General features: G+C 34.3%; 6 protein-coding genes across 7 annotated transcripts in view; 2 read left to right on the top strand and 4 right to left on the bottom strand.

Moving 5' to 3' along the window:
• Positions 1-1,265, top strand: part of LOC102587949 (thylakoidal processing peptidase 1, chloroplastic-like) — a 4,662-nt gene extending 3,397 nt beyond the window's left edge. The window contains exon 6 of the mRNA XM_006354875.2: positions 545-1,265. Coding sequence (XP_006354937.1) covers positions 545-665 — 121 coding nt within the window. The 3' untranslated portion in view covers positions 666-1,265. The remainder of the gene's footprint in view (positions 1-544) is intronic.
• A 498-nt stretch (positions 1,266-1,763) lies between these two features.
• On the top strand, positions 1,764-4,997 carry LOC102588271 (uncharacterized). Its single transcript, XM_006354876.2, has 3 exons — positions 1,764-2,152; positions 2,410-2,730; positions 4,049-4,997. Exons 1-3 carry the CDS (start codon positions 1,961-1,963, stop codon positions 4,796-4,798), a joined length of 1,263 nt encoding a protein of 420 aa, XP_006354938.1. The 5' UTR covers positions 1,764-1,960; the 3' UTR covers positions 4,799-4,997.
• Positions 4,998-5,088: 91 nt separating this feature from the next.
• Positions 5,089-7,992, bottom strand: LOC102597662 (protein NRT1/ PTR FAMILY 4.5-like). The gene is made up of 3 exons (XM_015312058.1): positions 7,930-7,992; positions 6,882-7,453; positions 5,089-6,802 (listed from the first exon to the last, which is right to left on the bottom strand). The coding sequence occupies exons 1-3, from the start codon at positions 7,990-7,992 to the stop codon at positions 5,935-5,937; spliced, it is 1,503 nt and encodes a 500-aa protein (XP_015167544.1). The 3' UTR covers positions 5,089-5,934.
• Positions 7,993-9,457: 1,465 nt separating this feature from the next.
• Positions 9,458-12,203, bottom strand: LOC102587628 (protein NRT1/ PTR FAMILY 4.5-like). 2 transcript variants are annotated; one of them, XM_006354874.2, is made up of 5 exons: positions 12,131-12,203; positions 11,947-12,025; positions 11,158-11,375; positions 10,482-11,053; positions 9,458-10,401 (listed from the first exon to the last, which is right to left on the bottom strand). In XM_006354874.2, exons 1-5 carry the CDS (start codon positions 12,131-12,133, stop codon positions 9,525-9,527), a joined length of 1,749 nt encoding a protein of 582 aa, XP_006354936.2. In that variant the 5' UTR covers positions 12,134-12,203; the 3' UTR covers positions 9,458-9,524. The 2 variants fall into 2 exon arrangements, with proteins under 2 accessions (XP_006354936.2, XP_015167575.1); XM_015312089.1 differs by lacking the exon at positions 11,158-11,375.
• Positions 12,204-15,067: 2,864 nt separating this feature from the next.
• LOC102597336 (protein NRT1/ PTR FAMILY 4.5-like) lies at positions 15,068-18,046 on the bottom strand. Its single transcript, XM_006354900.2, has 5 exons — positions 18,014-18,046; positions 17,036-17,114; positions 16,732-16,949; positions 16,043-16,614; positions 15,068-15,953 (listed from the first exon to the last, which is right to left on the bottom strand). The coding sequence occupies exons 1-5, from the start codon at positions 18,044-18,046 to the stop codon at positions 15,068-15,070; spliced, it is 1,788 nt and encodes a 595-aa protein (XP_006354962.2).
• A 1,134-nt stretch (positions 18,047-19,180) lies between these two features.
• Positions 19,181-21,354, bottom strand: LOC102587310 (serpin-ZX-like). The gene is made up of 2 exons (XM_006354873.2): positions 20,887-21,354; positions 19,181-20,122 (listed from the first exon to the last, which is right to left on the bottom strand). The coding sequence occupies exons 1-2, from the start codon at positions 21,277-21,279 to the stop codon at positions 19,337-19,339; spliced, it is 1,179 nt and encodes a 392-aa protein (XP_006354935.1). The 5' UTR covers positions 21,280-21,354; the 3' UTR covers positions 19,181-19,336.
• Between the last annotated feature and the right edge of the window lie 6,529 nt (positions 21,355-27,883).

Raw genomic sequence — 27,883 nt, 5'->3', positions numbered from 1 at the left:
AAATGAAATATAATATAAAAAAATAAAAAATAAACTTTTACAAATTTTTAGAATAATAAAATTAAAAAAGAACTTAAAATAATAGAAGTAAAAAAATTAAAATAGAAATAAACAAAAGAAATTAAAAAGTAATCAGGTGGTAATTACACCAGCAATTCACAGCCTCTGCCTATGAATTGTAGAGTGTAATTACCCCTGCCAATTACACCAATTACCTGCTGACCAAGTAATTTCATGACCTTCCAAACAGGACAAGACAGTGTAATTTCACCAATTACACCAAATCCAATTACCAGGGTGTCCTTCCAAACAGGCCCTTAAAAAATTCCCTTGTTTGTGAGTGTGATAATCCCATTGGGATCACTTGTCCATGGTGGGTTAGGAAGCTGAAACAATAAGAACCAAGAAGCAGTGGTGTGTCATGTTCTCCATGGGAACCCTTCATAGTTGTAATAGCAAAAAAGAATCCTTAAATCATTTGGTGTTCTTGTTTGTTTATCTCTATGCAGAATTTTGATCTCATCTGTACTGTCTAATTTCTCAGGGGTCCTCTTCCCGTTGCAAACATTGTTGGTAGGTCAGTATTCAGATATTGGCCCCCATCCAGGGTGTCGGACACCCTGCATGGATCAGTAATGGAGAAGAGAGTAGTTGCAGTTTCTTGACCCTGTCTAAGATGGAGGTGTTCTACTGACTTCTTTCATCTCTTTATTCTTTTACTGATCATTCACTGCCTTCTGGCTCATTGGATCAGCTGTATAATCTTTCCCATCCCACCTGCTGTTGTTCGATCCACAATTTGAACAACCAACTTTGAGGATGGATTATCTTAATCCGCCTGTGTGATTGTTTTTCTCAAGGGCCCTATATTGGGTGTTTCTGCAATTTTATGTAGTGGAAAGTCTCAGAGATAAAGCTGATCATTGGAATTAGCGACTCAGTTGTCATGATCTGAAGAACTGGAACATTTTCCCTTTCTCCTAAACCGTGGAGTGGAGAAACAGACTAGGGGAGACACGATGGTGTCTATATGGACCCAACAAAGTTTCAGCTGTAAATCGTGACACAATATTCTGAGGCCGAACATGTTTAATATTTGCTTGTATTCGTGCTGAATGTAGTGAATTATGAAGTATGGTCTCTATGTAACAATTTTCTTCAGTGTTAAGTTATGAACTTACAAGTGCACAACCTTAAGATGTGGCATATATTGTTTTGAATTGCGAAGGCAATTAGCCTCAAGATTTGCCATCCTTTTGAGATGAGTTTTCTTGGCTTCTTAGCGCTACCCTTTTATCTTTTTGGCTATTCCAATATCTATGAATGAGCTATAATATAGTGAAACGAAAGTTCTATAAAATGATTGTAAGCCAGTAGTGTTACAACTTAAATGTCATGCAAACAGTCCAACAAGATGAGTGTGGCAAATATATGAATTGCTAAAATGGTTGTGTAGACATCAAATGCACGATAAGTTGATGACACTCTCAACCTATTGTGCCGGTCTTATACCTCTTCACTCAATTTAAGTGTGTAATTAATTCTTCGGAACAAATTTAGGATGCATTTGATTTTTTTCCCCAAATTTAAAATGACAATATTTGACGGAGTATGAAATCTAACGAAAAATAGGATACAAACATATATTGAATTGCTTTTTTTATGAAAATAACAATTTCAAAGTCTTTACGTGTAAAAATGAAAAGATTTCGTAAAAAAAGGTATAGAACTAAAAAAAAAGAAAAGGAATTCGGATATCCATTTGAAATTTGTTTACGTAATAAATATTATACGTAAACTTATTGACTTGGCACTACGCATAATTCATGATGTACAATCATGTACTGCAGTGTCCCAAATAGTCATTTTCCTTCTCCCTGTGAAGATCTGATTGTTCTCTGCAGAAAAAGCAAAGCTTGTTAATCCCATCGCCATTGCAGAGCAAACTCAAAGACCGACAATGATCCATTTCCCTTCTTCTTCGACTACTATTTTTCTCCTACTCTTTTTGGTCCTGTTTACTCTATCCCCATTTCCAGTTTCAATTGCCACTTCATCCACCATACCTTTCAACATCTCTCACTTCCTTTATCCAAGAATCAACTACGAGGAATATCCCCAATCTTCACCTAATCCTCCTTCATTTCTCGAGGTTTTGTTCAATTATCCAACTGGGTTTTTGCCTAATTACTGTTATTTGTTCAGATTCTCTAATGGGTTTGTGTATTTACTGTTATTTGCTCTGTTTCTCTAATGGGTTTTGACTAATTACTGTTATTTGTTCCGTTTCTCTAATGTGTTTTGCTTAATTACTGTTATTTGCTCTGTTTCTCTAATGGGTTTTGACTAATTACACTATTATTTGTTCTGTTTCTCTAATTTATGGTTCTATTTGTATATGTTATTCAGGACGTGTTAGAGGGAATTGCTGAGAGAGAGAAATGGGATTTACAGGACTTGAGAGTTTCCAAATTGGATGTAAAGAAGTCAAAGTTTGGGACTTTCAGGAAGTATGAGTTTCGGGTCAGAATTGGGAAGACGGAATTCGTATTCATGATGGCAGACGAAGTATCTCAGTGGAAAAGCTTTCACTTTCCTAACAAAAATGAATCCGACTTCGAGTCTTTGGTTAAAGAGATTGGTTCCAAGGTCACTCTTGATGTCCTAAAAATCCAAGGGCCATTCGAATTATACGCTACTGGAGATGATTACCTCTCCTTGACCTTTCCCGTATGTTCCCCGAATCCTTTAATATTGCCTTTGTTTGTAGCAGTACATTTTGCAAGTTACATCAGATAGTTTTCCTGTAGATGGTCTCTGCTTCCTATCTAATGTTGTTTCCTGAGCTGCATTTGTGTCTTGTATTTGGATGTAATTGGCTGCATACACCTGAAAGGATTTACTGGTGCACCCACTTCAGCTCGAGTTTTATGCATATAATTGAATTTTTTTAAATACATACGCATAATAAGGCAGCATCCGTAGTCAGAAAGAGTAGTGGGTAGAAGCTCTATCTATATGGTTGAATTTTTTTAAATGTATACACACACCAAGGCTTCACCCGTCATCACAAAGGAGTAGTGGCTAACACCCAGTTCAGCTGTACTGCTGTAGTTCTATGTGTATAGTATAAAAATGTGAACTTGCACCCACTGTTACAAATGAGTAGTGGTACTTAACTGTCACTGACTTGAAATCGTAGATCCACTCAGATTGGTTGCAAAACTATGGTTGTGTTGTAACTATACTATCTTAAAGATGTAATATTTGGTTGTTGATCCTTATATTGGAGTGCCTGGTGAAGTAGACAGTTAGATGAAGCAATCTTCTCCCATGACACTTGTCCACCCGGCTTATTTTCTGCATTTGCTAAATCAAATCCACCATGTAGTTTTTAAAACTCTTTGCATATCAATGTACTACTGGCCAAAACTCCGGAAGTACTTAGGTTCAGCATATTTATGGAGTGCTAACTCAACTTGATGTTTTAATTGACATATCAGATTCTAGAAAGGAATCTGCAATTATATCGGCAGAAGTTGTTATAGGCTGATGTAGTTTAGTCCAAAACAGAGCTGCTGCATATGCACAGAACTTCTTTAGATGCAGCTTTTCTCGAACTTCGACTCTTTCACAGGGAGAGAACATCAAATTTGTGGTTGCATCATATATTTGTTCAATGTATTGACTGTAGTAGGGAGAAAATGCCAAACTAGCGTATGTTCTCTGTGAATGATCTTCTATCTATTATGTTTCTTCGTGTATAGGAATATTATCATGTTGTATCACAGAGAAAATCTTTTCTTTGTGCCTGGACATGTTGACATATCTAGCCTGTTTGGATGTTGATGTTTGACATATTCTCTTAAAATGGATATAGATTTGTGCTTTGATCTCTTCTTGCTAGTTTGCAGCTAGTTGCTTTATTGTGATTCGTCATGAGTTGATGCCTTATGTGTTCTATTCGAGCACTGAAAGTAAGATTTTTCTAATCATTATGTGTTTTCATGGTGGGCTAACAACATTATGTTATTTACCTTTTTAACAGCTGAACTCTTCCTATACTGGGTTGAAAAAGATCCTTGTTGGTGAGGGCATCACTGTAGAAGTTAAAGGTGCTGATGAAATATCAATGTTCAACATCTCTGATTTGCTTAAATTAGTAAATGGAAGCATTTTGACCAAGTCAGGAAGTGGTCAATTTAGATATATGTCGCAATCGTCCTGCATACCATTACTTCCCGTACATGTAAGGGGACCTGCTTCAGTACTTGCCTATATAACCAGAAACCCCGACTTAAGAATTGAAACTGCGTCTGTATCCAAAAGATCTATCAAGTTGCTTTCTGAAAAATGTTATACAAGGCATATCTACAGAAAGTGGAGCTTGTACAATGATTTTCTGAGCCAGAAGATAACATTACTGGAAAAAATTCTAAGGAGGTTTCTAGGTGGAAAAACCAGTGAAATTGCACGTTTCAATCTCATAAAAGTGAAAGTTAAAGACTTGACCCTTTTCCGCTTCCAGTTAGAGCTGGAAAGAGGTATTCAAAACAACGACACATATTGGACTACTTTGGGGGAGTGGAGAACAAGGCCAGCTGTTGAACATTCATGGTTTGAAGTAACAGCAAGGTTTGAGGCAGAGATCTTGAAGCCACGTTTGATTAAGAAGGTCAGACCTTTTATTGAAGTAGATTCATCGTCTTGGAGTAATTTGATGTCAAATATGTCCTTCACCAAAATTTCTTCTTTTCTTGTCCCACCAGAGCCCTTAACATTGGATGTTAGATGGTAGGGAAATTTATATCTAGTCCTGGCCTGCCGTAATTTAGATTCTTATCTTCCTTACCGTGAAAATTGAAAATGGTTACCTAATTTGTACATCATATCCTTTGTATATTGAAAGTCGTTGGAAAGGAACTATTTAAAAAACAGTGGTTGGAAAGGAATGAGTTACCCTGCTTTATAAATCTGAAGAAGTGACAATTATTCGAGATTGAAGATGAGTTTTACCCTGCTTTATGAAAGTTTATCACTTGCTTCCAAATGCACTAAATGAATGCTTGGATTAAGAGGTTCATGTGAATTTCCCTAATTACATGAACTAGCTAAAGGAACCTCTAAAATGGTAGGTCTCTTCTTTACCTATGTCCCAAGTTCACATCAGATAATCCTTGCTCTACTAGCCTTTAATTTGTGCTCTCTAACTTATCTTTTGAGGGAAATGTTGAGTGGGAGGGATTGCCCCTTAGGATAGAGCCAACATGTCTTTGAGAGTCTGCAATTGGCTTGTGGTCCAGTTAACAGGGTCTTGCATCATGATCTGGTGCTTGCTCCATTCATCCTGGGTTACTAGCAGATGAGGATGTGATGCTGCTTATTTATGTGCGAGAACTTAAATTCTGTCAGTAGAAAACCCAGATTTTAAAGTATGCAATTCAGGATGTTAACTGTCCAAGTACCCTTGATTTCTAACACGTTTGCTTTGTCTGTGGGATTGCCGACACAATCCACTTTTTCACAGTCCTTATTCTTTTACGACCAGTTAATTGCTTAAAGTTTAACTTAGCTACTTTGTCCTAGCTCTGGTATTTAAAAAAGGCGAAACAGAAGAAGAAGAAATGCATTGTAAGACCAAGTTCTTTCAGTGTCAATGGCAACTAAATAACAAGACATTCAAAACTAAATATAGCAAGGAGTGGTTTAGCAATGGATAGATTAGAATGGTTGGAATGTATTACATTCTGCTGCAACAGGGTACTTACATCAATTAACAATTCAAGTCTCAAACTTTCATGCCAGGATTTCTTCTCCTATAGATATGGTTTGCACCTTGGAATATTTGATCAACTAAAACCACTGATGCAGGACTACTTGGACTACTATGTAATATGTTCACAACCACAATATTATTATATGACATAATTTGGGTCAAACATCAGTAATTCCCTTGGCCTTCTCATCAGTGATAGGATCTTCTTGCTTCAGTTCTGGCTTCTTATACTTGTACCAAGAAGCGCATAGTAAGTAGAAACCAAAGTTCAGCACACTGACTCCTGCTAGCAACCAATAGAAGTAGTCGAGCTTGTCTCTGTTCAAGTTGTTATTAGCTAACCAGCCACCACTCACCTTGTTAATTACACTCACCACTACTGAGCTTGTGAAGTATCCAAATGCCAGCGAAGACCAAGAAATGGCCATGCTCAGTGATTTTAAGCCTGATGTGCTCTCTGCATAGAAGAAATTCATCAATCCCACCAATGTAAATATTTGAGCCATTGCAGATATTACAAATTGGCATCCAAGCCAGAACACGCTCATAGGTAATGGACTGGCTGAGTCAACCATGTTATGCTTAATGGAAACTGATTTCCTGTGACTTTCTACAACTGCAGCCACTGCCATAGAAACTGCTGAAAGTACTTGTCCAACACCTATTCGTTGAAGTTGTCGAATCCCAGAAGGGATCCCCGTGAATTTTCTTGCTATTGGAACAAAGATACGATCATAGACTGGGATCAGGAAGAGTTGGAACAATTGAGGAATTACAGGTATGGAAGGCCCTGGGATTTCAAAGTTTTGGATTTTCCTGTTCATTGTCATGCTTTGTTGGATTGTGAAGGTCTGGAATTGAGCCATACAAGTGTTCATGAAGACGGTGCTCAGTATAATTGGGAGCATTCTGACTACAATCTTTGTTTCTTCAACTTGTGAGATAGTACAGAGGCTCCATGGTCCATGGGCACTCGTTGTAGATGCTTCTTGGTTGTTCCTCAGTATGGCTGTCCTGTCCAAAAATCTGCACATATTATGGGAATTTGGTTAAGTAAAGCAATATGCCAACAAGAAACTGAAACTAAAAAGGTGTTATTAAGTACTTGAATTGATCAGTCCTTTGAAGAATCTCAGTTCCATTTTCAGGTTCTCCACTTCTGATCTGATGTAAATCATCTTTGTTCTGTGGCAGTGGGAGATTTCTGTTTCTAAAAGCTGCAACAAGAACCTGTGAAATGCGCATCAGAGGGCTTCCTTTAGGAACATTGCATCTGTAAAACTGTTTTCCCATGGTCAAGAGCAGGATTGACAAACCAACAGCTACAGAGCAGACACCAAATGACCAATCCCATCCCTGATTGTCACTTATCCAGACTAAAACTGTAACGCCAAGTATGGCTCCAACGGTGCTGTAGAACAGTAGCCAATTGAAGTAACTTGATAGCTTAGCAGCCCCTTTGGGATCCTTTTCATCAAATTGATCAGCACCTAATGATGGCAAAGCCGCTTTGACTCCACTGTTTCCAAGTGCTATCAGATAAACACCTCCATACAAGAGTGTCAATTGACCTCTATTTGCAGATTCACATAGATTGTTTTGGCTTAAAGGTACATCCTTGCAGGGAAATGGTCTCAGTTGACTGAAATGTGCTTGAACTGCTAGTAGTGCAAATCCCTAAGATTGAAAGAATTATCAAAGTCAATTCTTGATCCTGCATGGACATATAATTTGTTTTCTTGCATAACCAAGATGTAAAAATAAAGAAGTACCAAAACTTTAATGATGCCAAACAGAACACAAGTCTTGAATCTAGAGAAGTAAGTATCTGAGAGAAAGGCTCCAAATAATCAGAGCAAGAATGCTGTTCCCATGAAGTTTGTGACGGTATTGGCAGATTTTGTTAAGCTGAAGTTCATATACCCATAGAAGTAAGTCACCAGGCTCACACCATTTGAAATCAAAGCCATGGTATTGATCCCCACCACAACTGCATGATCAGATGTAAGAATATCAGAACTCCAAAGTTAAAGATCAACGGTGGAGCCAGGAATTTTAACCCCTAACCATCATCACATATATTAGTTTTTTCGACGAAAGGACTTCAATTGAATCTCCCTCCTATCAAGAAAGTTAAACAATTAGATACTTACCATAGACAAAAAGAGCTGCTCTAGTTCCCCCTTGCTTTGAAGTTTCTTTTCCAGTCTTGACATTTCTGCAAATTCCCTGCAATAATTATCAAATTAAACTATTTACAGCTATTTAGCCAAACATTTCTTAATTTTGGAAAATACAATTCTTATATTTCATATGCTAAAAACATACAATTACAAAGGCAGCTTACCATTTCTATTGCAGATTCTTATTTGCAATCCAAACTTAAATGTGACAAATACTTTGAGATGTATATATATCTATGTTTTGGCAAACTCAACTTGAGAGTAGTTTTCTGTTTGCTTCTTGTCTTGTAATAAATAAATATAAACTACTACTAATAATGTTGAACTTTTTAGGTAGCCTCTACTTTTGTTCAATTTTCTTTTTCTCATGCAAAATTATTGTTACGAAACTTTCATGAAGCAATTTATTTTGGATTTTTTGAATATCTTATCTTTTAAAAATAATATCCACGCACTCAACAAAAAAAGAGAAAAAGGAAGAAACGTCAAAGGAAAAAGCAAAACACAAAAAGTAAAATAAAATCAAACATTTTTCTAATCTAATTGGCACTATAAAACTCATGTTTGATTATCATTTATTGATTTGATTGAACGAAAATGAAGATGAAATATAACAAGGGATCAAGTTTAAGTGTTTACTTGCGCACACTCAAAGTTCGAGGTCATAGATGTCAATTGAGATCAAGTTAAAGGGCATTTTATATATTATATTTATTTTTAATATAACAAACTAAACAGTCGAGCTAATTTCAGATAATTAAACCCCAAAATAACTTGTGTTCAAACCAAACAAATCCTAATAAATTGTACTCAGAAAGTTTGTTGAGAGTAACATTAGTGTTTTTAAAAGTCGGGGCACAAGACGAGGCATTTTATGTAGGAGGAAGTGAGGCGTAAGTATGAAACATGAGAATATAGAGAACTTTGACAACATTATGGAGATAATATCTCAAATGCTCACTCAACTTTGAATAGTTTACTTAGAAAGTCAGTCAGCTTCATTTTATAACTCAGTAGTTGATATTTTACTTAGAAAGTCACTAAACTATTGATATTTTACTTAGAAAGTCACCCAATTAATCTTTAATGATTTTTGATTAAATTTTGTTGACTCTAATTTTTGTTTTAAACTATTTTTTTAACAGATAATAAGATATCCATTTTAATTATCTTATTGATACCCGCTCCAATTATTTAATTATAATATTTTTGACTAACATTATGCACAACCTGTCTGAAAGAATATGTGCTGAATAGGAAATTTCAGGTTAAAACATACACTACATTACCCACAACCTGTTTGAAAGAATGCTTGAAAGGATCCAAACATCATTAGCAACAAAGAGAGCATTGACAAGCTGATCCTGAGTTAGCCCCTTAGGGGCTGTATTAACCGTTGCGTGTTCTGATTCTCTAATGAGTTTTATGATTCTATTTGTATGTGTAAAGGGATTTTCCAACAAAACCAGTGAAACAGGATTACTTGGACAATGTAATATGTTCACAATCACATTTTATTATTATATGACATAATTTAGGTTGAACATCATGACGATTCATAAATTCTAAACAACACGCATTTCAGTTTTTCCCTTAGGCTTCTCATCAGAGATAGGACCTTCTTGGTTCAGTTCTGGCTTCTTATACTTGTACCAAGAAGCACAGAGTAAGTAGAAGCCAAAGTTCAGCACACTGACTGCTGCGAGCAACCAGTAGAAGTAGTCGAGCTTGTCTCTGTTCAAGTTGTTATTAGCTAACCAGCCACCACTCACCTTGTTAATTACACTCACCACTACTGAGCTTGTGAAGTACCCGAATGCCAGTGAACACCAAGTAATGGCCATACTCAGTGATTTCATGCCTGATGTGCTCTCTGCATAGAAGAAATCCAACAGCCCTACCAATGTAAGTATTTCAGCTGTTGCAAATATTACAAATTGAAATCCAAGCCAGAACACACTCATAGGTAATTGATTGGCTGAGTCAACCATGTTATGCTCAATGGCAACTGATTTCCGGCGACTTTCTACAACTGCAGACACTGCCATAGATACTATTGAAAGTATTAGCCCAACACCTATACGTTGCAGTTGTCGAATCCCAGAAGGGATCCCTGTGAATTTTCTTGCTATCGGAACAAAGATGCGATCATAGACTGGGATCATGATGAGTTGGAATATTTGAGGAATTACAGGTATGGAAGGCGCTGGGAGTTCAAAGTTTCCAATTTTCCTGTTCATTGTCATGCTTTGTTGGATAGTGAAGGTCTGGAGTTGAGCCATACAAGTGTTCATGAAGACGGTGCTCAGTATAATTGGTAGCATTCTGACTACAATCTTTGTTTCTTCAACTTGTGAGATAGTACAAAGGCTCCATGGTCCATGAGCATTTGATGTGGATGCTTCTTGGTTGTTCCTCGGTATGGCTGCCCTGTCCAAACATCTGTACATATTGTGGAAAATTTGGTTAAGTAAAGCAACATGTCAACAGGAAACTGAAACTATAAAGGTGTTATTAAATACTTGAATTGATCAGTCCTTTGAATAATCTCTATTCCATTTTCAGCCTCTCCACTTCTGATCTGATGTAAATCTTCTTTGTTTTGTGGTAGTGGGAGATTTCTGTTTCTGAAAGCTGCAACAAGAACCTGCGAAATACGCATCAGAGGGCTTCCTTTAGGAACATTGTATCTGTAGAACTGTTTTCCCATGGTCAAGAGTAGGATTGACAATCCAACTGCTACAGAGGAGATACCAAATGACCAATCCCATCCCTGATTGTCACCTATCCAAACAAACAATGTAACTCCAAGCATGGCTCCAATGGTGATGAAGAACAGCAGCCAATTGAAGTAACTTGATAGCTTAGCAGCCCCTTTGGGATCCTTTTCATCAAATTGATCAGCACCCAATGATGGCAAAGCTGCTTTTACTCCACTGTTTCCAAGTGCTATCAGATAAACACCTCCATACAAGATTGCCAATTGGCCTGCATCTGCAGATTCACATCGATCGTTTTGGCTTAAAGGTACATCCTTGCAGGGAAATGGTCTCAGTTGGCTGAAATGCGCTTGAACTCCTAGTAGTGCATATCCCTAACATTGAAAGAATGATCAAAGTCAGTTCATGATCCTGCACGGACCTTTGAAATATATATGTTTTTCTCTTTCATAGGGAAGATGTATAAATAAACAAGTACCAAAACTTGAATGATGCTAAATAGAACACAAGTCTTGAATCTGGAGAAGTAAGTATCTGAGAGAAAAGCTCCAAATAATGAGAGCAAAAACGCTGTTCCCATGAAGTTTGTCACAGTGTTGGCAGATTTTGTTAAGCTGAAGTTCATATACCCAGAGAAGTAAGTCACCAGGCTCACACCCTTTGAAATAAAAGCCATGGTATCAACCCCCGCCACAACTGCATAATCAGATATCAGAATATCAAAACTCCATAGTCAAAATCAGTGGCGGAGGTCAGGATTTCTTGCGAGTGGTTTCGGTTAAGAAGTCCCACATCCGTAGAGGGATGGGAATTTGGTCTCCTTATATGGACTTGGACAAATCGAGCTAGTTATTGGGATTGAGTTAGGCCTAGGTGCCATATCTTTACATGGTATTAGAGTCAGACCCATCGAGTTAGGCCCATGTGTTATATCTTTATTCAAACCTACAACTCAAAGAAAAAATTGAGCTACTTGACCACTAGAATATAAAAGTTTCCCCTAAATTATTAAAAAATACACTCATTATGGCTAACATTTAATCTCTATACACCACATAACTCATTATAGCTAACATTTAATCTCTATTCACCACATAATTCCCTAGAGAAGGGTGTGCACTGTGCACCAGACCATCCTTCGTCTAAGGTGGCTCCGCCCATACTACTCCATATATAAGCATAATATTATTCTTCGACGAAGGGACTTCAATTGAATTCCGCTCTATGTCAAGAGAGTTAAACAATTATATACTTGAAATATGCTTACCATAGACAAAAAGAGCTGCTCTAGTTCCCCCCTTCTTTTGAAGTTGATTTTCTTCAGTCTTGACATTTCTGCAAATCCCCTGCAACAGTTATCAAAATAAAACTATTTACATTTTAGCCAAACATTTCTTAATTTTGGAAAATACTTCATATGCTAAAAACATATAATTGCTAATTTTACTTACCATTTAGATTGTAGCTTCTCTCTTCTCTTTTGCTAAGCCAAACTGTTTGTTTTAGCTTCTGTCATATAAATAGACTACTAATAATGTTAAATATCTTCTTTTGGTACATTGGAAAATACTTAATTAAGTTTTTAAAAAATCTTTCATAATGTTAGTTGTATCCTTACCATGTACAGAAAATCACATTAATTATTTGTTAGTTGTTTTTTTGGTGCCGTCACTCAAAACAACTTTATAATTAAGTAGTGGTATATACTAATATTCCGTACAAAAATCATTTTTATGTGGATTTCACGAATCAATTTTACCCACTCAACAAAAAAGTACTCCCTCTGTCTACTTTTATTTGTTATGTTGCGCTTTTCGAAAGTCAATTTGACTAATTTTCAAAGTTAAATTAGATTACATTAATTCGATATTTTAAACAAAAAATTTAGATGATCAAAAACTATATGAAAAGTACTATAAATTGCAATTTTTTTGTCATATCAATATGATGGAAAAATACATCTTAAAATGTTAGTCAAAGTTCTTATAGTTTGACTCTAAAAATAGAAACCATGACAATTAAAAGTGGACGGAAGAAACGAATAGGGAAAAAGCAATAAACAAAAAAAATTAAATTAAACAGTAAAACTAAATGATTTGATTGAAAATGAAGCTGAGAAACTATATGGGTGGTTTGGTATGCTAGACAAGTATAGATAGTTTTGAGATAAGAAATTAATATAGCTTTATTCTTTATTTGGTTACCAATCTTGCATGAATAAGTTATATCATGATTAGTAATTAGTATTAAAATAAGTTATTCTTACCAGAGAATACATTACTATATTATACAGAGGCTTTTTCCACCTCAAATCAATAAGAAATTTGTATTATGAAACACAGTTTTCCTACCTATTTCCCATTGAGCTAACTCATTGGGAAAACACATGCAGAAAATAAATTCTCGTTGAAATAGTGGAAAGTTTCCTAGTTTTTTTGTATGAAAACATTAAGTACTACTCCCTTTGTCCCTATTTACTTGTCCATATTTCCTCTTTTAGTTGTCCCTATTTACTTATCCATTTTGATAAATCAAGAAAGGACAAAAAATTTTCCCTATTATACCCTCATTTAAACTTCTTGAAAATATCTAGTAAGCTGTAATTCATCCTTTTTGGAACCAGACAATACATTTATTATACTTGGGGAGTTACATAATCCTTTAAATTACCCATAAAACATTTCGTGAGTTTATGAGTAAAAATTTTGAACAATTTTTTTACTCAAAAAAATGGATAGAAATAAACTTGAAGTTTCAACTAATACTCCTATCAAAGTAGAAGGCTCACTTATATTGATTGAAGATCCAAACATTATTGAAGTAAAAAATTTAAAAAGGAAAGATGAAGATCGAATAGAAGCATTAGATGCATAGTGAAGATACAAAAAATTGTAAAAGTGTATGTTGTTCACTTGAATTCAAAGAAGTGACTGTAATTTTGAAGTGAAAAGTTGTCATAAATACGGTAAATAAACTTATGAACTTCCCAGAGCATTGATTAGTTATCTTGTGTGAATTTATTTTGAAATTGTAAATTGTACTATAAGGGTAAAATTGTAACTTCACTATGCTAATCATTGTTGCCTTAATATGTGTGTCATTTCTAAAGTGGACAACTAAATAGGGACAGAGGGAGTAGTAAATAAACTTATGAACTTCCCAGAGCATTGATTAGTTATCTTGTGTGAATTTATTTTGAAATTGTAAATTGTACTATAAGGGTAAAATTGTAACTTCACTATGCTAATCATTGTTGCCTTAATATGTGTGTCATTTCTAAAGTGGACAACTAAATAGAGACAGAGGGAATATTGTTTTTCCTTCTGTAAGCAAAATATATACGGTAATAGTCACTGAATATTTTTCAATGAGAAAATAGTGATAAAATAATAATATCAGGAGTAGTTATCCAAGGATAAAACAATAAAAATGACAAATACACGAACCTTTTTTCTACTATAGATAAGGTGGAAGATATTTTTGTATATAAACAACATTTAAAAAAATTTGCAATACATACTTTTTTTAATACAACAAGACCAAATAGTCAATAAAAAATATCTCAAAATAACATATCTCAATATAACTAATTACAACATAACTTGTCTTCGGAAATATAATAGTAATGATTTTATAACTATATTATTGTCGAATTAGTGGACAATCATGTGACTTCTTTTTTTCTCCTCCTCATCCTTGTTTTAGGCCACAAAGTGTGCTTAATTGCGACGTAATTTTGATATTAAAAATGACATTAATAAACTCAGAAACCATTAAGAATGATTTTAGTACTATTATTGTCATTAGCTATGGCCTATGGGTCAAATAATGATTGCTCATGGGTGATATCATAACCTTTTGGAAGTTTGAGGAGTTCCACAGAGCCAAGATTTTTAATATAAAAAAGTGAACACACAAGAATCTATCGGGATTCAACATCAGTATACATAAAAAATAGTTTTAACCTTATATATAGTGTATTTTTTTGACGCAAATATTCAGATGAACCACTTGAACCCCTAGCTCTGCCCTGCTTCGTAGAACATATGCAATTTTATGGTTCACAATAACTTTCAATTGTTTGTTTTATTTTTTCCTTTCGAGTCTTTTCGTCTTTGAAGAAAGAGTTGATCAAACAGGGGAGGGATTCATGATTTAAGTTTTATGGTTCAATCTTAATGTGTTTAGAACTTATTCTACTTTCGATATTATGAGTTTAAATGATTTTTCACATACGTCTAAACTACTCTGTGTCGAAAATACTGAGTTTCAGTTGAACTTATAGTATATTCCATGAACAATGCAGGAAGCACAAGATTTCATATGATTATGTGCTCTCAGGCATATATTATTAAGACTGAATCAATCAACATTATTATGTAAAATTCCTAAACTATGCCCATTTCAATCTTCCCCTTGCCCTCCTTAACCTTATTACTAGGGACATTGTCTTCTGGATTCACATCTACCTTCTTGTATTTATACCATGAAGCACAGAGTAAATAAAACCCGAAATTTAGCACACTTAATCCTGCTAGCAACCAATAAAAGTAATCAAGCTTGTCTTTGTTCAAGTTGTTGTTAGCCAACCATCCACCACTTACTTTGTTCACTGTACTCACTACTATTGAGCTTGTGTAGTATCCAATTGCCAGTGAAGACCAAGAAATCGCGGTACTTAGTGCTTTCATGCTTGATGAGCTCTCTGAATAGAAGAAATCAAGTAACCCCACTAATGTGAACATATCGGCTAGACCAAAGATTGCGTATTGGTAGCCTAACCAGAAGACACTCATTGGCAATGGAGCGGCAGATTCAACCATGTTGTGTTTAATGGCAATTGATTTTCGGTGTTTTTCTACAATTGCAGCTACTGCCATTGACAAAGATGAAAGTACTAGGCCAACACCTATACGTTGCAGCTGTCGAATCCCTGTTGGTATCCCTGTGAATTTCCTTGCTATTGGTATGAAAACACGTTCGTACATAGGGATCAGGATGATCATAAAAAGCAGGGGAATTGCAGGAATTGAAGCCCCTGGAACTTCAAACTTGTGGATTTTTCTGTCCATTGTTGTGCTTTGTTGGATGGTGAATGTTTGGAGCTGAGCCAAACATGTGTTCATGAAGACAGTACTTAATATAATTGGAAGCATTCTGACGACAATTTTTGTCTCTTCAACTTGTGTGACAGTACAAAGTTTCCATGGTCCATGTGCATTTGATGTGGATGCCTCCTGATCAGTCCTGTTTATCGCTGCCCGGTCCAAAAACCTGCAAAGATTTCAGGGATTTTATCATTTATGCTGCATCAAATTTCAACTAGAACATAAATTTAGAGATTGTAAAATGTGTTAACATACTTGAATTGTTCAGTTTTTCGAAGAATCTCAGTATCATATCTAGCTTCCTTATCCTGAATCTCGTGTAACTCGTGTTCATTCTGTGGCAAACGAAGATTTCTGTTTCTAAGTGCTACAACAAACACCTGCATGATACGCGTAAGGGGGCTTCCTTTTGTGACATTGTTTCTATACAATGATTTTCCCAATGTTAGAAACAGAATTGAGAAGCCTACTACAATACTGCAGACAGCAAAAGACCAATCCCATCCTTGATTCTCACTTATCCACACGACAAACGTGACACCAAACAAGGCACCAGTGGTGAGAAAGAACATAAGCCAATTGAAGTAGCTTGATAGTTTAGCAGCCTCTTTAGGGTCCTTCTCATCATACTGATCAGCTCCTAAAGGCGGTGCTGCTGCTTTAACTCCACTGGTCCCAATTGCAACTAGATAAAGTCCCGCATACAAGATTGCCAATTGACCTTTATTTGCTGACTCACATTGGTTCATTTGGCTCAAGGGTACATCCTTACAAGGAAATGGTCTTAGTTGCCTGAAATGTGCTTGCACTGCTAGAAGTGCATACCCCTGAAAAGTGAAACATCCACGTAAGAGTCCGTTTGACTTAGCTGATTAAAACTAACTGATAGAAGCGTTGAAACTGATAATAAGCAGGGGGATGGGGGCACGGGAGGATTAACTTACAACGACTTCAATGCAGCCAAACAGAACACAAGTCTTGAACCTGGACAAGTAAGTATCCGAAAGGAAGGCACCAAATAATGATAGCAAGAATGCTGTTCCCATGAAGTTTGTAACAGCAGTAGCTGATTCTGTTATGCTGAAGTTCATAAATCCATAAAAGTAAGTCACCAAGCTCACACCAGTTGCGAAGAAAGCCATGACATCGATTCCCGCGATAGCTGCATGGTTTAAAGATTTACCATATATTATCAACACTCTGAAAACTAGTTGTTCATATTACATTAAGTTATGCCTTTATTTTTACCATATGCAAATAAAGCTGCTCTATTTCCCCCTAGCCTTGGTGATTGTTTGGTTTCATTCTTGACATCTCTGCACATCCCCTGCATATAAGTAAACACAAAAAAACTAATTAACCATAAATTCCATGCATGATTTTAAGCTATGTTGTTCGGACTCTTCAAAAATGCCAACGGGTGCCTGTCAGGTCCTCCAAAAGCCGTTTATTCTTGGAGGATCCGACACAGGTGCAACAACATATTTGGAGAGTCCGAGCAACATAAATTTTGAGTCATTGAAAGATTTTTCTTTTGGACATTTTCTCTAGGAGAACTTACCATTTTGATGTTGGAGTTTTCCTTCAAGCACCAAAATGTGAAATATGGATATTGCTAGTTTGAAAGGTTTCTATGAATGTTATAGTATATTAGTATCATAACTCTTCCTTTATATAGTAGAATGAAAAGATATAATCTTTCACATAGGACAAGAAAATATATAAAAGGAATCAAACTGCATATTCATATTTGAGAATTAACTAATGAGTTTGTATAAGATAAACAAACACCTTAATCACATAGTAGTGTTTGACTAAGTTTATAAACTGATCAAACTGATGTATAAGTACTTTCTTGGCTTATCTACGAGTTTGGTCATAAGTTAGTTACCCCTAACTTATGACTTTTCAGCGTATAAACACTTTTAGTTTGTCCAAGACATTTACTATTTTATTCTTAATATTTATTTTTAATTTCAAAATATCTTTCCCAAAATAAAACCTCTAATTTCCTATTCGTTGTGTATCCTGTATCCGTTGTTTCTCCTTTTCTTTAAAAAAAAATAATTTTTAAATTTGTAACTTTTTGTATAATAATTTTAAGATTATATTAGTCATTTTTAGATAAAAAGTCAGCTTTTAATTATCTGTTTCAGCCCATCAACACAAAAGTAACTGCTTATTTATAAAATGAATTTCAACATTAAAATTTTATCAGCTATTTACAATCCGCCAATCCAACCGGGGTGGAATACTCATTAGTGAAAACTAGGCAGTACATTCCAAATACTAGTATATTTCTTCTTTTCATTTGCAACATGGAGTTAATCAAACAAAAGGTTGTAATTTTTTTAACTCCCAAACAGTGATGTTTTTATAGACATTTCTATTCTCATTTGGTCAAATGGTATCTTAATCTGAGTAAAGGGACAATAAGTATCAGATTAACATTTGGTCCAAATTTGTTTTTTTCTACCGTTAAAACCTCAAACATGATTATGTTAACATTGTTAATCCCCTATTAGAATTGATTTGAAAAGGATTAAAGTCAGTGTAAGCAAATTAGTAGGTCAACTGGACTCTGATGCTGAATTGTAACTTAGCATTTTGACACTCACTTTAGGACAAAGACTAACATTATAATGCTAGAGATACATAGATGGCAACGTATATATACTTAAAATAATTTGACCGTTGGTTTTTTAAGGAAAATCGACGCCAAATCATCGGCTTTGCCTATGTTGCTTAGCTACTTGGAATTGAATTCAGATATTTTCTATGACTTTGGACAATTCCACCACTCGACCACACATGCTCTTTAATGAAATATTTTCATAGTTTTTATGTTTTTTAGTAGTGTTACACAGTAGATTTGAACCCAAGAAAGTATAAGAAGAAGATAAAAATTGTAAAAAGGAGAAATTTGTTGATAGTTAACACTATGCATTGCCGGCTTTGTCATCTATCAAAGGCATAAACTCTTGAAGGTCCACTGGAATATTCAAGAATCAAGCTCAACTTGATCAATTTTTAAACAATAAATATCAAAAGTTGACTGCAGTATACATATAAAAAGATAATTTAAGATGAAGTGTTAAAGACAGAAACGTTTTAACTAACATTGAAGTATCTCAGAGTTTGGTGAAACTGATGAATCAAAGTCGTCAGCTATTTTCTGTTTTCCCTATAAAAGCCGTTTTGATACTCACCGCACTGGGTATTTACACCAAATCGATTCAACTTACTATGGTTAAGTGATTTAATAAAGTAAAAATGTTCACTAATTAACCATGATTAAGTAAGATTAGTGTATGTACAAACATTGATTTGATGTAAACACTCGGTCTGTACAGTTAAGCATCAACCAAAGTCAATTATGTAAGATCCCAGAGATTAAGGTAACAAGGTCTCATCATTAAAGTACATCAACATAGTTACAAACATATATCAGAAAACTTGTAATTCTGAAATATAAAGCCACTCAACTTTGTCGTAAGTATCAATTTTTGTTCCTTACAATTACTCAATTTTTGTGGCTTTCCGTGTGGGCTAACCAGCAAGAGGATTCATCACGCTCCCTAGGAACAACATCGCACCAGTAGATTCTTCTCTTACAAGGAACAAGAATGGATGGTCCGCGACAAAGTCAATTTCCTTCTCAATGCTCACGCATTTAGACTGCAACATTACTATGACAGCGGTAACAGCTGCAGCTTCAGTTCCTTCCTCATTTACCTCAATGAAGGACTTGTGATAAACATCTGAAACAAACAGTTTCTTAGATATATGGGAATCAACCATCTCAGTGAGACCACCCGGAGAGAAAGGTGATTCGAGGCCAAGCCCCCATAGAACTTTAGTAGCTTCAAACCCGAAAGTTATTTTGAATTTAGGGATGAGAAATTTGCGTGCTTTAACTTTTTCATATGGGAAATGCCGGTTTAAAAATCCAGGTTCTGAACTGATTTTGTCCAGTAAAGCAGGTAATCCATCACGGGCATCAGGCAGAATGAAATACATACAGAAGCGACGAGTGTCCATGCCCTGTTTATAAGGAAGCCTCAACATTTTAAAGCCATCAAAGGCTGTTATGTACTGCTCCTTCTGGCTAGTCATGAAGGGTGCTCGAACAGACCCTTCATTGAGGAGATGGAATTCGTGGTTTTTTGTTTCGAAAGCATAGAACTTCTCATTCCATTCTCCTTTAAAATATAGTGCATTGGCAAAGATGAGCCTCGTCATGTCATCCACCGCGTCTGGAGGAAGAATCTCTTTGATGAGATCATTTGTCTTCATTTTAGCCCACTGATTCACTTGATTGGCAACCTCAGCAGGCTTAACCAATTAGTAAGACAAACACAGAATGATAAAATCAGCACACTGTATATGTTTTACCCTACAGTAAAGCTAACAAAGGAAGATTATGGTTAAAAAATAATTGATGACAGTATTAACCAAGAGTATGTGAGATTTTTGCTGATTTAAGCCAACAAAGGAAGATTATACTACTTGAGGCTAGAGCCGTTGAGAAGGCTAATCAACATAAGTTGTGTCCTAATTGTGTGCTTTGTACTCTTTCAAAGTTATATTGATCCTTCAATCAATCATTTGTATCTCACTCTTAAACGAGTTAGTGGTTGGTAATATTGTTCATCAATGTCTATTTCATATGATAATATTTGGAGAATGGAGGATTTACGGGTGTGTTCGGTATGGAGGAAAACTTTATTCAAATTTTCCCATGTATTGTTGATTTGGACAAGTTCCTTAAAATAAAAAAAATGATTTCTGATGAATGAATGGAATACTAGACTCAATATAAGGGCTTGAACAATCCTCCTTTCTTTGACGTAGTTTTTAAGATCCGAGTCAGGCCTAAAGCTTAATTAGACATGGTATATCATGAATAGACCTGATGTGGTCCCTCATGAAACAGGACAGTACCACGGTACATCTCCTTTCTTTGAACTAGCTTTTCGGGTGCGAGTTAGGCTCAAAACTTACGTCCTCCAACACACCTCCGCTCCATATCGCATTATCTAAATTATATATAAATATTTTTTCCTTATTTCAGTTAAACAAAATGAACAGAGGAATACCTTGTTCTGAAAATCAACATACTCAGAAGCGGCCTTGTAAACATTATCCACAACGTGTTTGAAAGAATGCTTGAAAGGAAGTGATTGGTCGATCCAAACACCATTAGCAATGGACAAACACGGACCTCCATTGGGGCTTCCATCAACAAAGACGGTGTCGACAAGATAAGAATAAAGAGAGTTGAGTTCATTAATTGATATTGACTTGAGAAAACAGAGCAGCTGATCTTGAGTTGGTCCATTAGAGCCAGCAGCAATGAGGCCAAGTGCTATTTGAATTGAGAGAGGAGAGAGCACCAGATTGGTATCGCCATTAACCTCTTTTGAGAAAATGTGCTTAGCAAGCATGAAAGAAACGTCCGTCTGATTGGTGATCGACTCCTGGAGATCCATTTTTGCTTGCAAAGAAGAAGGGGTTGACTTATCAATCAAATGGACACTCGTTACCACAAAACCAACAACATAGTGTTTTGTCAGTGGTGTCCAATTTTAACTATATATTCTTTAAATGTAGAATTTGACACCGACTTTGATTCAATACGGCAATTTGTTCGAGAAGCTTAGAGGTAAACAAAGAACATAGAAGAGAATAAAGTGTTGCGCCATTCTGGGAAAAGACTTCAGCATTTATGTTCTCGATTAAAAGTTTGGTTCGTTTAATACTACTAGGTCTGGGCAAGCGCCTTGCGTGTGTAATCCAATTTTATTAACCACAAAATTTTAAAAAATTACATAAATATTAGTATTAGGAAACATGTTTGAGTTATAAATTATATACTCCATTTGTCCTAATTTATGTGACACTTTTCGTTTTTCGAGAATCAAACAGTTTAAGTTTGACCGGGAATTTGCACATGAAATCTTCAATTTTTTTGAAATGAAATTTATATATTTGTAAGCTATGTAAAAAGTACTATAAGTCACAATAATTGATAATTCAAAATATTTAAAAGATCTATGAAAAATTACCGGTTAAGAATAGACTTGTTTGAATCTTGAAATCCGAAAAGTGCCACATAAAATGAGATGGAGGAAGTACTAAAGAAGAAGTGCAAATTTTTAAAGTGATAATTTAATCCTTCATGGTGAGCTCTCTAAAAGGAAGAAATATTTCTCAAAGAAATCCTTGGTTTTATTACTTTGATTTCTAATTTCGCCTTTAATTAACAAAGTTACTGGATCTTGTTTCTTTTGGTATAATATACAATCTCTTCTTTACCTATTGATTTGGCAAAAACAACATTTTTAAATATCAACACTCAAGCCGAAAGGAGTTGAGAAATAGAAAATATGTTTATATAATTAACTCCCAACCAACTAAAAATACCTTTTGTGTAATTATGTTTTTAGTGTCATATGTATTTTAATTTTTTTTTTGTGAATTTGATTAAAAGTAATTTTACCTAAGGTGTGTAACCAACTAAAAATACCTTTTGTGTAATTATGTTTTTAGTGTCATATGTATTTTTAATTATTTTTTTGTGAATTTGATTAAAAGTAATTTTACCTAAGGTGTGTATGTGTATATATATATTGAATATTTAATATGCATCAATTAAATATTGAATAAGGTATATATAATTTAATAAAGAATATGACATGTTAAAACGGTTGGAAGCTAAAAGTGAAGAAAATAAATGCATGACACATATTAAACTTGTAAATAAAAAGTTCATATCGAATTTGTACATGTCTAAAGGTAGATGAAAGGTCTTTCCAATTAAATTTAATAGACAATTAATTTTTATTAAAAAAATGATAAATATACTTTTAAAAGACACTTTAGTAATTCAATTTTTGACTTAAAGACTCTTTCCACTTTTAACAGAATGATCTTGCTGACTTATATTACTAAAATCTAAACAAAATGAAACCTAATAACTCCATTCTCATAATATTTTTAAGGGCAAAGGGTCAAAAATACCCCTTAACTTTGGTTTATTGTTTGACTTTACCCTCGCCGTTAAAATGAAGTTAATTTTACCCCTCCCGTTACTAATTTCACCAAATATACCCCTCATTAGACGGAATCCCCAAAATTGACCCGATTTAAAAAAATAATAATATTATTCCCTATTTTGACCCAATGACCCGACCCCATTTAGAATAACCCGATTAACCCTATTTTACCCATTATCCCAAATTTCATTTACCCATTTACCGTAAAAACCCTAAACCCCAAATCCATAAAATCTGTAAATTTCAGCAGAGGCTTTACCTCCTCCCCTAGCACAAGTGCTTTTTTTTCTCAGCAGCTTCACGAGCTTTAACCTTCTTCCGCTTCTCAACCTTTTTCTGTTGCTTCAACTTAGCATGTACAACTGCTCTTTTCTCCTTGTTCTTAATCATTGAAGGCCGCATGCTTTCTCTTCCCTCCTGCTTCTCTTTCACCCTTCTATCTTTCATCGGCTTCTCTTCTTCGTCTTCCCTACCACCATCTTCGCTCAAGTTCCGTTTTCTCCCCATAGAAAGTGTAGTGCAGAGGATCTCGGCGGCGGAGCTAATGGAGAAGAGCAAAAGGGAAGAAGGTTTTGTAGTGAAGCTAAACGGCGGCTTCTCTACGTTTTATGTTTAATAAGCACTTTTTTTTAATTAATGGGAAAATAATGTTAAATATTAGAAATTCGTAAATTAGCTCAAGCACATTTTTTATTAGACGAATAACTATTTTGTGACATTTTCTAAGAAGAAAAAATCAGAAGTGAACGAAAGATAGATGCAGGAAGAACAATGGAAAATTTGGAAGAAAATGAGATTATCTATTCAAAGAGAAAATGGGTAAATGGGTAAAGGAAATTTGGGATAATGGGTAAAATAGGGTTATTCTAAATGGAGTCGGGTCATTGGGTCAAAATAGGGAATAAGGTTTTTTTTTAAAATTCGGGTCAATTTTGGGGATTCCGTCTAATGAGGGGTATATTTGGTGAAATTAGTAACGGGAGGGGTAAAATTAACTTCATTTTAACGGCGAGGGTAAAGTCAAACAATAAACCAAAGTTGAGGGGTATTTTTGACCCTTTTCCCTATTTTTAATTTACATGATTTCAATTTGAGGAATAGTTTTTAGTAGTAATAATGAAGGGTCCAAGGAATTCATAAAGAAATAACCAAAATGTACCAAAGCAAAATTGTCATTATACCAATCATTTGAATTTTAACACTACGGAAAGCTACATTCCGAAATCGTCTTAGCTAAACTTATAGAATTCCACTTTTTTTTAAATTTTTCCTTGCAATTTATAATGCATTAAGGGGACAAAGACCAGAAACTCTTCGCTGAATGTGGCTCATAACCGGTACCGGTGCAGTGAGGTATTCCCGTTGAGATTCCCGAACTTTGATGATTATCTCGTCGTATCTAAACAAGTGAGACATCAAAGTTAATATGGAATGCAAGAAAACTATTAGGCTTAGTATCGCATAAATGTAAATGTAACTTCTCATTTTTATTTGAAAATTAAATTGTTAAATCTCATATCGTATAAATTGTAGAAAAATAAAACATGAAACAAAATGGGTGAAAATGAACCATATATATATGTGTTCGCAACTCTAGGTTAGATAGACGATAAAGTAACATAATCTTTATTTAAATTACTTGTATTTAAACAAAAGCATATTGCATAAACTATTCAAGTATTATCAAACTCTATTAATAGAAGTTTTGTCAATTAAGTAGCACTTAAAAGAATAATAACACAAAAACAAAGAAATTTCTTTTCATAACAATGCAAAATGATACAGAATTACATAAAAATATGGGTTGCATAAAAAAATTTCCGACAACCATACCTTAACTCCAAAATGGAAAAGAAAAACTTAAAATCATAAACTAACATAAAAAAGATTTAAAGAAATATATAGGTCATATCTTATACTTTTTCGCTTAACACTTGAACTATATTATTGTAAGAAAACTTCTCTTTTTAATTTCAGAATGAAGCTATCAATTCTTCACCTCAATTAGCTTCTTGACGACATGTATCTATATCATTATCTAGGAAGAAGAAAAGAGAATAGTTGATGAAATAAAAGAAAAGAATATGATGATCTTGTGAACACCTAATTTTTTATCAAACCAAAAGTTTTACACCATTTTTATTCCTTAAATATTTCTTTTAAATCTAAATTAGATACTTTATTTTTATCGTATTTTATTAAGTTTATTTTAAAAGATTTGAAAACTACAAAAATAGAGTCACACTTTAAGGTATGTTTTGTTTCAATTATTAAAAAAAATGGAATGAAAACTTACAAAAAATATATAGATATTTTCTGTTAATTTAAATTTTAATAAATAAATTAGTGTCTCTTAATTATAGTTTATTATATTATTATTAGCTACTTAATTTTTGATTAGTTTTTTAAAAAAAGGGTAATATTATATTATATTATATTAAAAAATAATAATAATAACCTACCCCACTTTCCTCTCTAATGACCCCACTTACCCACTTTCCCCTCAACTACACACCACCTGCACCTTTAAAACCTATATAAAATATACCAACATATACACGACAGTGCATGTCCATGTTTGTGTGCAACAAACAAGAGAAAAAAAAAGGGTAATCTTTTATATAAATATTTATAACCCTCTTTGATTATAGTAATCTAAAGATATTAATTTTTTTCATAATTTATAGTTTCAATATTTCTTTTCAATTCATCCGAAACTTAAAAAGTTTCTTTTGAGACTTACTACAACCCCAATATTATTCCTCTGGTAATAATACAACTCATTAGAGCTTGCAATTAATTTTGTGTATTATCACATATTCCATGACACCATCCATATGGTGAACATCTCCTTCAAGGAGAAACTTATATTACTATTGTCATGGTCAAAATTATTACGAGCAAGATATTTTTCTTGCTTTACTTTTGTTGTACCATAGGTACACAATCAATGACAAATTTGTATTGTCATACAATAATATTATTTTGGTCATGGCCACAACCTTTATAGGCAAGAATTACTTCTTGTTAGCAATCTGTGTTTAAAAAAATCAGAATTACTGATTTTAATAAACTTTGCAGAAACACGAAGTAACCAAAGTTTAATAAACCAGTAAGAATAGATGAACATAAATTAATTGACAAAACTAAAATCTGTAAAAACGTACCACAATCTGGAAAAATAGAATCAGAAAAAAGATCAAGCCCATTGAATGCACAGTGTCCCCTTAAAGAAATTATTCCCCTATAGTATACGAGGTTTGATTTGGAATATGTCCTCTCAGGATAGAATGATCTCAATCACTAGTGTATTGATACCCAAAACTCTGGTGTCAGCGAACCACTCAACATCAGTAAAGTACACGAAGAAATTTTGTGCAGAAGAAGAAGAAGAAATCAGAAAATTCGTAAGGAATAAGTCTGAGGAATCAATGTATTTATAGGCAAGAGGAACTGGTTCCGAAAGGTTGCAATCCTTTCAGAATCCACACGACCATTCATGAAAGTTTGCAACCTTTCAAATAGGAGTGTTTCTATATTTAAACTCTCCTATTTTTCTTTCCACCAACGATGAGGGACAAATGCCTTTTCAATAAAGCGTAAGAGGACTTTTCAAGTTCTCAACTCTTCAACTTCCCAACTTTTCAAGTTCCTCTCTTTTCATCTTCCCTCCATTTCCCATTACTCTTGCTACATACCCAACACTTCTTTCTTTTTCTCCTTTCGGTAGTTCATAATAAACATACCATAGTATTTATGACGTATAAACGTACACGATCAATGACCATTTTTGCCAAATAAAAATTTATTTGTTTCTCTCAAACCTCTCGTAGAGGTGAGTTGTGACATATATCCAAATCATAATATTTTTATTATACCTTGACTCATTCACTTTCAAAATAATCGAGCATTAATGATTCTTATCACAAGTCACAATCTCTTCATGAGTTGACCATAACCACTTATACATGTCATATCTTTATATTTGACATATTTACATGACCCACATTAACATCACTTTGAAAGATAAAGTGCACCATCACTTTATATTCTTTCTTTTGATGGAGGATTTATAAACTTATCACATTATTAGGTCGACAACAATCACAAGTTCAATGACCTTTCATACCATTTTGAAGATAAAAATTACCTTCACATTTTGAAGGACCACTTGGAGAACCCATACTGTTCTTCCTTTTATAATTACCACAATGATGACTATTATAATTCCGTCCCTCCACGCCCTTATTCATCTCATTAATCATTTGTCATCTTTCAGACTAATTATTCATTGCTACCACATTCATACGATAGAATGGAGCAAGTCAACAGTCGGATTTCAAAGTTATCATATGTTGCTACCACATTCTTTTCAAGGAATGGAGCAAATTCAATGGACCGAATTTCAAGACTTTTCATTAAAAATATTCTATTTTTGTCTTAGTCATGATTTTATCATCATTATGGTGCATTGAGACACAAACTCAATGTCTTATCCATATGAGGCGTGTTAGGCCATAATTTTATGGGATTCGAACCCAATATTTTATCATCATGGTGCACCCAAATTTAAATCGATGTCTTACCCCCTTTGGTGCGATGAAACTTGAATTCATTGTCTTACCCTTCAACTAATGACATATAAACCAAAATAAATAGAACTAACACAAGAGCTTTTAAAAATACTATCATTTTCTTGTTCTATATAAATAAGTGAACTAAATTTCGATAAGACATGAAATAACATTATTCGTGTATGTCACAAGTTCGTCCCCCTCTACCATTTGCCACATGAGTATAGGTGTACATGTATCTAATCTTGCATAGCGAATTTCCTTATCGCTGATTCATCTGCAAACTTAAATCAACTTATTAAATAAAGTAAAACTTAATATGTAAATAAAACTTACCTCTGTACTCTAGCATCTTAATAAAGCAACATATATAGCATATGTCCAGATTTACTATACGAATTAACATCATATTTGTTGATTTTCTTTTTCTTTGTTTTGTTGGATCAATTTGATCAATAACTATT

This window comes from Solanum tuberosum, unplaced genomic scaffold, assembly GCF_000226075.1.
Source record: "Solanum tuberosum cultivar DM 1-3 516 R44 unplaced genomic scaffold, SolTub_3.0 scf00184, whole genome shotgun sequence".
Lineage (NCBI taxonomy): Eukaryota > Viridiplantae > Streptophyta > Magnoliopsida > Solanales > Solanaceae > Solanum > Solanum tuberosum.
The sequence above is the reverse complement of the archived record's forward strand: the minus strand, read 5'-3'. Positions and strand labels throughout refer to the sequence as shown.